The sequence below is a fragment of the Malaya genurostris genome, chromosome 3 (assembly GCF_030247185.1).
Source record: "Malaya genurostris strain Urasoe2022 chromosome 3, Malgen_1.1, whole genome shotgun sequence".
Lineage (NCBI taxonomy): Eukaryota > Metazoa > Arthropoda > Insecta > Diptera > Culicidae > Malaya > Malaya genurostris.
In genome coordinates this window covers 240,360,499-240,375,082 of record NC_080572.1, presented here as the reverse complement: position 1 = coordinate 240,375,082, position 14,584 = coordinate 240,360,499, and the positions used below count along the sequence as shown (strand labels likewise).

Genomic DNA, 14,584 nt, shown 5'->3' with positions numbered 1-14,584 from the left:
AACTGATTTTTGGCAATGGGAAATCAGTTTCAGTGAGAATCGTTGCAAAAAATCAGTGCAGAACTTTTCTGCAATGAGTTTTTCTCAACACTGCTAATCGCTACAACAAACAATCAATTTGAGCCATGAGTTGATCAAAAATCGATCAGAATGAGCCAAAAAATACGGCAATATATTTTCGTTCCACGACTGTGCTCCTGCACACAAAGTAAAACACCGGTTGAGGAAACAATCAAATCACTTGACTGGGGAAGATGTTACCTCACTCGCGGTATTAACCAGAGTTGGCCCCTTCCGACTACCATTTGTTTTCATCGATGAGCCACGCATTGGTTGAGCAGCTATTCGATTGCAACGAAAAAGTCGAAAATAAGATGTCTGATTGGTTTGCTTCAAAAGACGCACATTTGTATTGGCGTGGTATCAATAAATTGCCAAAAAGCTGGTCGAGATGCCTAGAAAGCAATGGTTAATACTTTGAATATTTTTTTTTCTAATTCAAAATTAGTATTTTATTTAAACAAAAAAACCCTCACTTTTTATCGGTATACCTGGTAATTGTTTTGTCAAAACCAAAGTTAATTCAATTACTTAAGTGCGCAAACGGATTGAAATTGTTTTTTTTTTCTCTTCAGTTATATTGTTTTGCTTCTCGCTTTATGTTTACGAGTGGAATTTTTTTTCAGGATTTCAGTCTTCACTAAAAAGTTTTCCTCATTCAGATTATCTTTTAATCTACATCCGCTTGAAAAAAAAACCAATCCACCGTGTAACTTTAGAACGTTATAGATTGTCCGTCACTTATATTGGACTGATTAAATTGCAAATTTTTGAATGACATAGATTGAGATGGTTCAACGAGCAGACAGGCGTAAAAAGTACAGAGGTTCAGATAGCAACGTCAACGTCACCCGGTAATACTTACGAACAAATTTCCGCCTTGACCAGCTGTCGCGAATCGTCATGATTGACGATGTACATCCAGTTGCCTGAAAGAGTAAATTGAAAATAGCCCCGTCAATGATACGCACTGGTGCATGCAATTTGCGAAACCAAAAAAAAAAAAAAATTAAGAAAAAAAACGCTTCCACTTTGGTGCGAAAGATCCACCGAAGATATGTACATCATTTGCGGAACTCACCTTTTGTGTTCAGCGCTGCCTGAGGCGTAACGAACATTTCCCGCGTCTGGCAGAGTTGAATCCGTCCGTCCGTGGACTGTCGCTTCTGGCGGGATCGAACCAAACTGTCTCGATAGGAGGTTTCGTTCATCAACAGTCCGAACGATGGCGCCCGGAACGGCGATGGTTTTATTTCCAGTTCCGTCGGTAGTCGGAATGGTGTTGGGATCAGTTCATTAGGATTGATCTGCTGCTGCTGGTGCTGATGGAGCCGGGTGAGTTTGTCCGCCACCCGTTTATCGCTGAGATCACGGGCGAACCTTTTCAACCACTCGGCCGGACTGTACTGAGTGGCGGGACGAGGATAGAAATACCCGCTGAATGTGGCCGTGGTTTCGACTTTATGGACCACCGGAGGTCGCACGTAAGTGTTGTAATTAAACGAATGTTGCGGTTTCGGGATGAAGATGGGTTGGGGCACCAGCGATGATGGCGACTTCTGATCGTACCTAGCCGTAATGGCATTCGGTTGATAATGCAGCTGTTGCTGTTGTTGCTGTTGTTGTTGTTGTTTGGGAAGGTCGTAGGTGTAACCTTCATGGGTTGTGGGTTTATTGGTTGCTTGTCCGATTTGCATGTCGGGACCGTAGAAGTGCTGATAGTGAAGATGGCGGCTCTGTTCGTCCCCTTGCCGATCGGCGTTAAATTGAATGCGTTCTTCGTTGGCCAAAATGCGTTGCAAGCCGAATCTGGTGACCAGCTGCTGGATCAGGTAGCTGCGCCGAAAAAAAGATAATCATATGATAAATAGAACAACTATTCTCGCGGCTATACAATTCACACAATTATCTAGAGAAGAAGAAAAAAATAAGTTGAGAGACAAGGTAATTTTCGTTCTTGCTCAATTCGTTTTTAAGGCTCGTTTTCATGAGAATCATGCTAGCACTAATTTATGGGCTCGTTTAGGTTACGCTGTGATGCGCATTATAATTCCTGCCAAGTGATGAGTAAACCAGCCAACCGGACTTTAAAAAGGTATGGAAAAAAAACCTTCACCTTCGCCGTACAGCCATCAGCATTTGGCACGGACCAGTGGAGTTAATTCGCAACCGACTCACAGCACAGCACCAAGTGGGACAAAAATTGAAAAAATGGAGTGTTTCACATTCGTGTCTATTCGAAGATCTATTTTTCGAATCAATTTCGGATACCTGTAATCTGTTTTAATTCACCTATTGGTGTAATGGTTCCTTTCTCATATCTCACTTATTCTCATATAAAGACTGTCCCAGAAAGTATGGACGCAACCAAAAACCGCTGCCATTTCGCAATGGTTCAGAATCTGTCAATTTTTATGGCTGCGTCCTGTTGTTTACACTCTTATCTAACCACTTGTGCAGTTGTTTATTCGTTTTCATTAGTTTGTTTCAAAATGCGTGGACTTTCAGCAGAACAACGTCGAAAATTTGTGTACAAATGGTGCACAGAACGCGGACTGTCACTGAGAAAGATAGCAAAAATGGAAGGAGTAAGTGACAAAGCCGTGCGAAATGCAATCAGGAAGTTCGGTGAGGATAACACCATTGAGGATAAACCGAAAACGGGTCGAAAAAAAGGTCCTGCTAACCATCAGTTGGATAAACGTATACTGAAGGCGTTCGAGCAAAAAAGGAGGTTTCAGTTCGGGATGTGGCCAAAAAATTGGGCACTTCGAAGTCAAATGTTCTTCGTGCTAAAGAACGTTTGAATTTTCGAACCTATAAGAAGCAGAAACAACCAACATGTAGTCCGAAACAAGAAGCATCGATCAGGCCGAGGGTTCGAAAGCTGTACAATACGATTCTTGCTGGAAATTTGAACTGCATAATCATGGACCACGAAACCTACGTGAAACTCGATTACAAATCCTTGCGGGACCACAATATTATACGGTGCGAGAAGGGCAAGTGTTAAACCAGTCCGAGACATCGATTGAAGTCGAAAAATTTGGTAAGAAAGCTATGGTCTGGCAAGCAATTTGTAGCTGCGGTAAGATTTTGAAACCCTTCATCACCACTGCTTCAATGAACAGCGAAATATACATCAAGGAATGTTCACAAAAACGACTTCTACCCATGATTCGAAGCCACAAGGGTCCTGTTGTCTTCTGGCCAGATCTTGCTTCGTGTCACTACTCGAAATCAACGGTAGAATGGTATACTACCAAAAATGTCACTTTCGTCCCAATATACATGAATGCACCAAATTGCCCACAACTTCGACCAAATAAGGAATTTAGGGCATTAACGAAGGCACATCGTAGGAAACATGTCTCGGCATCCGAAACCATTCAACAGTTCGAAAAAGATTGGAAAAAAGTGTCAAAATTTGTCGCCAAGAAGTCTGTACGGAATTTAATGAAGAACGTTCGCAAGAAGGTGCGCCAGCTAGTCCACAATGGCTAAGTAGCAAATGTTGAGAATAATATTCTGTTGTTGTAGTTTAATATTATCAGTATATCGAATTAAATTTGAATATCTAACACTTGTGAATTATTTACAGCGAAAGCAAAGTGCGTCCATACTTTCTGGTACAGTCTTTATAAATGTGTGGATTTTCTTTGATTCTTGAAAAACAAAAAGGATTGTCTGAGAAAATTGAGGAAGTAATTTGAAATAGGAGTTTTTCCACTAATCACCCTGTAATTCTGGAGCCGGAAGTCGGATCGAAAAAATATTCAGGATCTTAGTATGGGATAATTATGGCTTTCATTTGAATCTAATGTCGTTTTCGTTTTTAAATTGCACTACACCGGTGTAGCGAAAGTTGCACCTAAACCGTTCGTTTTTACCAATTGCACTACACCAGTGCTACACTTTTTCAGCACCGATACCACTGGTGTAGCACTCATCAAAAGTTTGGTGTAGCTCTGTGCAATGGAATCGTTTATTGTAGTCAATGGTTACTGTTTATGTTTTCGTCATTTTTGTTCGTTTATTCATGCCTCAGTGTAGCACTGCACCGGTGTAGTGCAAATTAAAAACGAAAACGCCATAAGTTTGTAAGAATCGGTTCTGCCGTCTCTGAGAAAAATAAGTGCACTTATTTCCATTATTGTTGCACATATCACCCTATAATTCCGGAACCGAAAGTGGGCACCTGTTTTCATTTTATGACAGAATACAAGTACAAAAGTACATAAACAAGAGCAGAAATAACAGGGACAAGCACAGAAAGTAAGAAGTACAGAAAGTGCAGGAGCAGGTACAGAAAATGCAGAAATAGGTACAGAAAATATAGGAACAGGTACAGTAGGACAAAAAGCACACGAACACGTGCAGAAGGTAAAGGATGCACAGAAACAAGCACAAACAGTATAGAACCAAGAGCAGAAAGAAAAGGAACAAGAAAAGAAGGCAACAAGCGCAGGAAGTACGAGACTGTGTTAAGTAAATACAGGAACAAGTGCAGAAAGTGCAGAAACAGGTAAAGAAAGTACAGGAATAGATACAGAAATTACAAGAACAAGTGCGGAAGATACGGAAATACAGAAACAAGTACAAAAAGATCTGAACCAAGAACAGAAAGAAAAGGAACAAGTACAGAAAGTACTGGTTGGTGAACGACCGGACAATGCGCAATTCAGGCCCCAATGTGGTTCTTAGCCTCCCTCACCGCCTACAAGGTACTCTCTCAAATCCTTTGCCGTCGTCTAGCGCCAATAGCTAAGGAATTCGTAGGGCCGTACCAAGCGGGATTTACTGGAGCCCGCACCACTACGGATCACATATTCGCGATAAGACAAGTACTCCAGAAGTGTCATGAATACAACGCACCCAATGCACGAATACGGTTTCCCGGATAAATTGACGCGATTGGTCAAAGCAACGATGGATAGAGTGATGTCCTACGTCTGAGTATCTGGGACGCTCTCGAGTCCCTTTGAATCTCGGAGAGGGCTACGTCAAGGTGATGAACTTTCTTGTATCTTGCCTTGGAAGGTGTGATTCGAAGAGCGAGGATCGACACGAGTGGCACGATCTTCCGAAAGTTCGTACAACTTTTTGGCTTCGCTGACGATATTGATATTGTGACACGTAACCTTGAGAAGATGACGGAAACCTACATCGGACGGAAAGCTGAAGCTAGGCGTATCGGACTGGTCATAAATGCATCAAAAACAAAATACATGAGAGGAAGAGGCTCTAGAGAAAAAACACTGCGCCTCCCACCACGAATATTGATAGACGGTGACGATATCGAGGTGGTTGACGAGTTCGTGTATTTGGGCTCACTGGTGACCGCCGATAATGACACCAGCAGAGAAATTCATAGACGTATTTTGGCAGGGAATCGTGCGTACTTTGGACTCAGAAAAACTCTTCGATCGAGAAAAGCACATCACCGCACGAAATTGACCATCTACAAATAGCTCATTAGACCGGTTGTTCTCTATGGCCCTGGACTATGATGGCAGAGGACCAACGCGCCCTCATTGTTTTCGAAAGAAAGGTACTGAGGACCATCTATGGCGGAGTGCAGATGGAAGACGGAACGTGGAGACGGCGTATGAATCACGAATTGCGACTGCTGCTAGGAGAACCACCCATCGTACGGACAGCTAAAATCGGATGTCAAAGATGGGCTGGGCATGTCATAAGGATGTCGGACGACAGCACTGTGAAAATGGTTCTTGAATCTAATCCGACTGGTACAAGAAGAAGATGAGCGCAACGAGCAAGGTGAATCGATCAAGTGAAGGGTGATCTCAGAAGCATCCGTGCCTTAAGTGGTTGGCGACGAGCAGCCATGGACCGAGTTATGTGGAGACGTATGCTTGATACAGCAAAGGACACCCCAGTACTATAGCTGTTAGGTAAGTAACAGAAAAAAAAACAAATGTAGAAAGTATAGGAGCAAGTGCAGAAAGTACAGCAGCAAGTGCAGAAAGTGCAGGAACAAATACAGTAACAAGGCTAGGAAGTACAAGAACAGATACAGAAAGTACAGGAACAGGTACAGAAAACACACAAAGTACAAAAACAAGTGCGAAATGTACAGAAACAGGTACATGAAGGACAGGAGCTAGTACAAAAAGTACAGGAACAAGTAGAGAGAGCTTAGGAACAGATGTAGAAAGTACAGAAATAGATAAAATACAGGAACACGTCCATAAAGCAGTGCTGGCATTTCACTAGAGCGAACACCAGTGCATAAGTTTCATTCCTACACTGCGGATGCATTTGGTGGACTCCACACAAAAAGAAAAGCGCAGACTTTGAGTGTGTGCTTGTATTGCAAGAAGCTGGTGCGAGAGAACCACATTCTCTTCGCATGAATCGCTCTCACGTGCTCTCGCCTAAATACACCCAAGTGATCACTGGCGTGTAGTAGAAAGTAGATCTGGTCTTCCTATGAAAATCTTGCAAAGAAAAACGAGAATTCAACGATAAATTGTTTTTTGCTGATTTTGCGTGCCCCACGTTTCTTCTGCGCAAACCGGTATTCATATGTGCGTCCACCTCAGAGAATTTGACTGCTCTGCTATAGCACTTTGGTGCGATTCAGTGCTAGAGGTGAAAAAGAATAAACACGCGCACTCATGATGCGTGCACACATTATACAACAGTGGTGTATATATGTGAAAGAGAAGAGCTCTCGTTGAAGTTGTCAGTGCGAAGGGGGAAATTTCGCTTGCTCTTCGTCACACAGAGGAGATGGACATCTCTACCATAAAGTACATGATCAAGTACAGAAATAACAGGAACAAGCCCGAAGATACCGGAGCAAGTACAGGAAAATGAAGGATACAGGAACAATTGCAGAAATTAAAGGTACAGACAGTACGGGAACAGGTACAGAAAATACACGTACAGGAACAGAAGCATGTATATAAAGTATAGGAACAAATACAGAAAGTGAGGAAAATACAGACATAGGAACAGAAATTACATGAGCAGTACATAAATTTCAGACACAAGTAAAGATAATACAAGAAAAGATACAGACTACGGGAATAGTTACAGACAGTGTTGGTGATTGCCGAAAATTTGACAGAAGCTGCTATATTGCTATCTATATTGTATACAACATTTTCAATCCGGTAGAAGATGCTACAAGAACTCGAGTCTTTCAATGCATGAACCGTGAGAGAATTTTGCTACATTTCTTCGCTCCACTTCATACTCTGAGTATTTCACGCCCTTAAAAAAAATTACAGTCTGATAATGATCGTTGCTGTGTGGAGTTTCCCAAGAGAGAATCGCAAGTTGACAATTATCGCAGAAAATCGAATCGATAATTCAACTTGATGATTCTCATACCCGGTTGCAATATTTCAAAACCCTTGTGTGGAGCATTCACAGACATTTTCATAGACACAACTTATACAATGGTTTTATGCACATAGTTAGAATAAGCGGCAATAGTTAAATGATTCTATCGCAACTATCCACTGCCCGTATAGAATCGGATCGAAAACAAGAATAAGCGACCGTTTGTTGCTTCAGAGAGGATCCCCACAGCAGCGTGCTAACCTTTGATTCTCAGACAGGTCATCGAGAGAAATTCGCTCTCGCACTGGTGTCGATTCTATGTTAAATGAGCCATGCCGGGTTTTGCTGTTGCGATGATATCCGTCTCTCTTTGATGGCACTGATTCAATCGTGTGAAGAGTTGCCAGTGAACGTACTTTGATACGATAAAAGCCATCCTTGGTTACAGAAGGTACAGGAACAATCTTTTCTGATTTCAGTTCAGTTTATTCAATGTAGTCTTCTTTTATGTTGATACAATTTATCGAGCGATTCTCTAGCTTTTTCATCCGACCTCTGTAGATTTTTTTTATTGTTCTGTAGATTTTTTTTATTGCTCTTGAGTTTTGTGAAAACGTACCAAATCCACCGAACTCAGACCCGTGCAAACAGAACCATTGAAGAGGGGGTTCAGGAGGAGAGGGTTCAGGAGGAGAGGGTTCAAGGGAAGGTTTATCAAGTTTATATAATAAGTACTCGATTGTTCATGGAACCTCATGTTGAAAAATCTTCCATGGGGGGTGGGGTTAACATCACCAACCTCCCCCCCCCCCCTGCGCACGGGCCTGATATAACTAGATCTGTGCATTGCCACCGCCGACATTTTTGTAACGACACCGATTTGAAGAAAAAACGGCCAGCGTGCCGCCAGATTTATTCGATCGAGCTGACAGAAAATATGATGAAATACTATCATTCGTGTCGATGATAATTTTTCTTCTAGAGACGAATCAGTTAAATTGACTGAAAGTCTCTGTAATAAAGAGAACTAGGTAACCAATAGTGATTCGATTTTTATTACATTTTCTTCTTCACCAATGATAAGTATTCCGAAAAATTGATTTTCCTATTTGATATAATGTTTTGTTCTCTAACTGCCGAATTTTCAGGATCAGAAAATCACTATTGAAAAAAGTTCTCCTATGCAGTATTATTTTAAACAACATAGAAAATAACTACTGAAGTATTTGATTTAACTACGATTTTTAATAAATCGTTGAAAGGTTCACAGCCAAAATAAATCCTATCTTCCCTTCCAAACAAAAAAGTGGACTACTGACTTTACAAACAGCTGAATTTCTATATTTATTGATATATTTTCTTCGAATGTGTGATTATTCGGTTACCGTAATATTTTTGGTACAAACAAGCTAAGAAGGTAGCTAACATCTTCAAGTTGCTTCTTTATTTCTAATAAAACTCACATCCTAATTTCTATTGCAGTTGAAAGTGTTTTACTGTGTTCCGAACCAATAAACCAAATGACAAATGAATACTCACGTAGGATAGTCGGAGTTATGCTCGCAGTACGTTCTCCCGGGTGATGCACACTTGGGTGTCATTCCTGGCGGAGCCGGAACAAAGGTACATGGTGCTTGCCCATACAGGCCACACTTTTTCTGCTGAGGCGGTGGCGGCGGTGCGGAAGCTGCGACCAAATGTATTACGCAAATCTGTAAGTAATGTATAATGTTAGCAATGAAAACATTGATATTCGGACTAACAAAGGCAATGCGAGAACTGGTTGAGAACTTACGAGTGCCGCCGCAAAACTGCAGCTACTTGTCATGATGTGACCTTTCCTTTCCTTCTGACGCTGATGATGATGATGGTGATGACGTCGTGTCTTGTTTTGATTTGTTTCGCAAACGATTTGTGTTTGATTGGTAGTTGGCACGCCGTCCAGTCTCGCTGAATGCCAAGCGATTATGAGTTTTTTGCGTGTTTATGTTTGTTAGCACAATTCGTAAATTGTTGCTCCTGCTGCGAACAGAACAGCTGAAGCTGTGTTTTCTGCCATAGTATCGATTATCACAATTTACAACTGTTTGATTTTTTTTTTATTTTAGCGACTGCTACCTAGCGCTGGTTTCTTTCAAAGTTTGTTGACTTTTTGAAAAAATAAGGCATCTGAATATATCAAAGAGTGCACTAAAATTAATATTCCCAAAATGGATGTGGAAGATTGGTATTAAATGAAAAACTGTCAGAATGTAACACCGAATATGGGTCAGTAATTTTTCATTATGATATAAATGGTAAAGTGTACGGCAAAACAAACAAGAATAAAGTGTAGGAATCGTCACAGTCGAAAAGAGTTGGGGCGCTTACTGAGGCAAGACTGGCCATGTTTCAGAAGCCGATGGACATTTTTCAATCTTCTAATCTTTTTTTACCTTTATGAGCCACTCTGATCGAGGATGGGGGTTTGCAGCTTCCGCACTTTCCATACCAGACAATCTAGGCTATGCTTGCCCAAATGAACACTAGCATCGAGATAAAAGGTTCTCTTCTATTGAGATGATAGGATAGTTTGTAACCCAAGTGACAGATTCCATTACGGTATTTACTTTATATTACTGCAGCGTGTTGTCAATATCGTCGGTAACAATGTAGTTTGATAGCATGCATTCGACACATACAATGAGTCTTGAAGTTCTGAAGGGAGTTCTTCCATTGAAAGATCGTTTTTGGGAGCTTTCATCGCGATTGCTAATAAGATGTTAGGTACTGAAACCTCTGGTTATTAATGAGTTCGAAAGGCTAGTTGAGCTTCAATCTCAAACAAGATTCACGACAGTATGTCACAGGAATCAATATATATTCCTATCCGTGTCAGCCTCTTAAATGTCCCTGACTCAACTTTATTTTTCGACACATCCATGCAGCACGAAGTGCGTAGAATCCCGGAACACCTACGCTCGATGGAAATCCCAAAAATATTTACAAGTAAGTTTTGGCATATTGACTCTGAGAAAATATTTTACACGGACGGATCACGAATTGAAGAGGCTAATGGGTTTGGTATATTCAACAATAATGTTTCGGCTTCATTTAGGCCTCAAGAACCTGCATCTGTTTATATAGCAGAGTTAGCAGCAGTTCATTATAGTTTGAGTGTAATCGTTACATAATCTCGAAAGCATTATATTCTCTTTATAGATAGTCTGAGTGCAATTGAAGCCATTCGTTCAAACGCTGCTGGCAAAAATGAACCGTTTTTCTTGGGCAAAATAAAACAGTGTCTGAACGACATATTGAACAATAATTATCAAATCACAATAGTTTGGGTCCCGGCATATTGCTCCATTCCAGGCAATGAAAGAGCCGATATTTTAGCCAAACGTGGTGCTATTGAGGGTGAGATTTATGAGAGACCGATTGCTTTCAACGAGTTCTATAGCGCGTCTCGCCAAAAACACCTTTTTCGATGACGAATAGCGGTTTAAGTATTCTCATCCCGCTGATCGTCTGCTACCGAAGGACCTTCTGCAGGAACATGATATGAGAAATACATTTGACGTCAACAATTTCCTTCTGGTGGGGTACGTTAGGCATCAGGTTCTCTAACAGTTTTCACGTTCGATTTATAAAATGTTGAATGTTATTTTCGGTTGTTGTTTTGACCGTTAAAGTGTCAGTAATGTTTATGTTCAGTTCATGTAATTAAAATTAATTCAATATATAAATCTTACGTTCTAAAAATACTCATAACATTATATTCAACAGGATAGAAAATTCATTGTTTACAAAATTTGAATTATTACTAACACATGGGCTGAAAAGTTCCGGGCCTAACACATAGGTGGCGCTAGTTTTATTGCAGTCACCTTTTTCAGTTAATACTAACCTTTAAAAGACAGCTCATTAGTTTGTAAATTATTCTGCTAAGAGAGACGCTATTTTGGTTATTCTTAGAACAATGGATCAAAAACGATTCCGTGTTTTAATTTTACACTGCTTCTTGATGGGAAAAAATACCGTTCAAGCGAAGCACTGGCTTGAAAAGTGTTATAGAGACTCCGCCCCATCAGAAGCAACAATAAAACGTTGGTTTGCTGACTTCAAACGTGGTCGTAGAAACACCGATGATGCAGAATGCAGTGGACGTCCAAATGAGGCGGTAACACCAGAAAGCAATTAAAAATTCACAAAATCGTTTTAAATTATCGAAAAGTGAAGTTGCGTGAGTTAGCTGACATCGTATAGATATCAAAAGAACTCGTTGACTATGAGGAAGCTCTGTTCAAGCGGGTGCCGCGTTTGCGCACTGTTTACCAAAAACGAGAACGTGTTTAGCCATGATTAAACGTAACAAACCGAAATTTTTGCGTCGATATGAGACAATGGATGAAACATGGATTCATTCACTTCACTCCGGAATCAAAACGATCTTCATCTGAATGGACAGCAACTGGTGAACCCCGTCCAAAGCGCCCGATAGCGCAACAATCGGCTGGAAAGATTATGACCTCAGTATTTCGGGATGTGCGTGGTGTAATATTTATCGACTATCTTGAGAAAGGAAATACCATTAACAGTGAAAATTATATAGCGTCATCGGAACGTATGAAGGCTGAAATTACAAAGATACGACCGCAGATGGCAAAGAAAAAAATTTTGTTACATGCACCGTGCCACAAGTCAATCAAAACAATGGCAAAACTACATGAATTGAAATTCGAGTTGCTCGCACATCCATCGTATTCGCCAGATTTGTCTCCCAGCGACTACGCAGACAATTTCGTACAGCCTATTTTGAGGCAAAAGATAAATCGTTCTACAAAAATGGTTGCTTTTAATGGAGATTACGTTGATGAATAAAGTTACTTTTGAATATAAAAAAACCTGTTCGTCTTGTAAGGCACGGGAATTTTCAGCCCATGTGTTATATTGAATATCTCAGAACCTAAAGCTAATTCATAATAAAATACTAGTGGCTTACTGCTGCCACCTATAAAATAAATTTTCAATTCGTCTGTCCCTAAGCAGTATGTGTCGAAGACATCACTCTCCAAAACAATTCTCATACCTTGTCAAATAAAACTCCAGCTAACTTTAATGAAGATAAATTTTCCTCTGAATATATTCGCGAGATGTACGTTTCAAACTTTGCGAATATTTGTTCCTCGCAACCTAATACCTTTTTCAACGATAATCACTATTATGTCTACAAAACTTTTTGTACAGCGCGTCCCTTCTAACAGATCGGCTGAAAAGTTCGTATCGTTTCTATGAGAGGGCGCCACTAGAATTAAATCCATACCATTTCCAGTTAGTACCAACCTTCAAAAGATACGTGTATAAATTTGACAGCTGTCTGATTATTAGTTTGTGAGATATTGCATTTTGAGTGAAGCTACTTTTGTTATTGTGAAAAAAATGGAAAAAAAGGAATTTCGTGTGTTGATGAAACGCTACTTTTTGATGAAAAAAAGTGCCGCCGACACCAAAAAATGGCTTGATGAGTGTTATCCAGACTCTGCACCGGGCGAAGCAACAATTCGTAAGTGTTTTGCAAAATTTCGTACTGGTCATATGAGCACCGAAGACGATGAACGCAGTGGACGACGTCCCAAAGAGGCTGTTACCGATGAAAACGTGAAAAAAATCCACAGAATGATTTTCAATGACCGTAAAGTGAAGTTGATCGAGATAGCTGACACCCTAAAGATAAAGGAACGTGTTGGACATATTATTCACGAATATTTGGATATGAGAAAGCTTTGTGCAAAATGGGTGCCGCGTGAGCTCACAATCACAATGTCACAAGTCGATGAAAACCATGCTGAAATTGAACGAATTGGGCTTCGAATTGCTCCCTCATCCACCGTATTCTCCAGATTTGGCCCCCAGGGTCTTTTTCCTGTTCTCAGACCTCAAGAGAATGCTCGCTGGTAAAAAAATTAGAAGCAATGAAGAGGTAATCGCTGAAACTGAGGCCTATTTTGAGGCAAAGGACAAATCGTACTACAAAAATGGTATCGAAAAGTTGGAAGATCGCTATAATCGCTGTATCGCCTCTGATGGCAATTATGTTGAATAATAAAAACGAATTTTGGCAAAAAATATGTGTTTCTATTAAACGATACAAACTTTTCAGCCGAACTGTTACACACAATAGTGGTCTAAATTGTACCAGCTCTTTGAGTTTTTTGCAGGTACAAACTAATTTATTGGTACAGGTTTTTAAAACATTCATTAGAACAGATGATTTGTTATCTAAAGAATTGTCATTCGTATGAAAATCCACGCTTCTTTCGATAAGATTAGAAACTGCTTTTCTCGAATATATTCTCCAGCACTGTAATTTATTTACATCTCTATTATTACATTTATTATTGTTAAAATAGTTTATTATTGCTTCATAATCTTCGAATCGCAATTAATTAATTAAAAAATTAGAATAAAACGGATCAATTAAAGTTCTACTGTGTCGGTAAAATCGAAAACTTTCTGTTTTAAAATGAACAAAACAGCCAAACGTTCCAAATGATTCGAATTATAGGTGCCACACCAATTGATATTGTAGGTGCAATGATATTGATTATCAAAACAGAATTGAGAGAGCTATTATATATGTATGAAACTAGATCACATTGCAACACATTTTCATACTAAAATTTATATAGAAAACAAAGATGTGTTCCACTTCAAAAAACACAAGAAACTTGCTTCTAGATTCATTTTCAAAACAAAATATTTTGCTCAATGCTATCTCCAAATAACACACGCTTAACACTTATCAAAGAGAAAATTTCGAGTTAGAGAACATATTAATCAAACGTACATTTTCCCTTTACTTCTGATAGGCAATTGAAGATAAGCTAATAGCACTAAGCTAGGTGCGGCTCAACAACAGCTACAAGGTTTCCGTACATTTAATCGAACGAAGCCGATGAAACGTCTTAATCAGCACGCATGAATACTTTTACCATCCGCATCCGCGTAAAAGCTTTCATCTATCACTTTTGCATCTGCACCCAGTTGAAATACGCATCCTCTCAGACGCTAGCAGATGAGGTATTTCAGGCCCGTGCGCAGGAATCATCCATGGGGGGGGTTTCAAGGGGAGAGGGGGGTGTCCAAAATGCGAAAAGGCGCCTCATCCACTATATTGACAATGTAAAAGGAATTCTGACAGGCTCGTGCGCAGTGATCATTAAAGCGA

At 40.1% G+C, this 14,584-nt stretch overlaps 1 protein-coding gene across 5 annotated transcripts in view; it reads right to left on the bottom strand.

Annotated features, from left to right (window-relative positions):
• Positions 1-14,584, bottom strand: part of LOC131435338 (protein spaetzle 5) — a 49,902-nt gene that overhangs the window by 11,705 nt on the left and 23,613 nt on the right. For 2 of the 5 annotated variants that reach the window (XM_058603106.1, XM_058603108.1), the window contains exons 2-5: positions 9,170-9,543; positions 8,914-9,086; positions 1,142-1,896; positions 926-989 (exon numbers count right to left, since the gene is read on the bottom strand). In XM_058603106.1, coding sequence (XP_058459089.1) covers positions 926-989; positions 1,142-1,896; positions 8,914-9,086; positions 9,170-9,202 — 1,025 coding nt within the window. In that variant the 5' untranslated portion in view covers positions 9,203-9,543. Of the gene's footprint in view, positions 1-925; positions 990-1,141; positions 1,897-8,913; positions 9,087-9,169; positions 12,782-14,584 lie in introns of those variants that run through there. The other 3 variants (XM_058603109.1, XM_058603110.1, XM_058603107.1) reach the window with 2 other exon arrangements.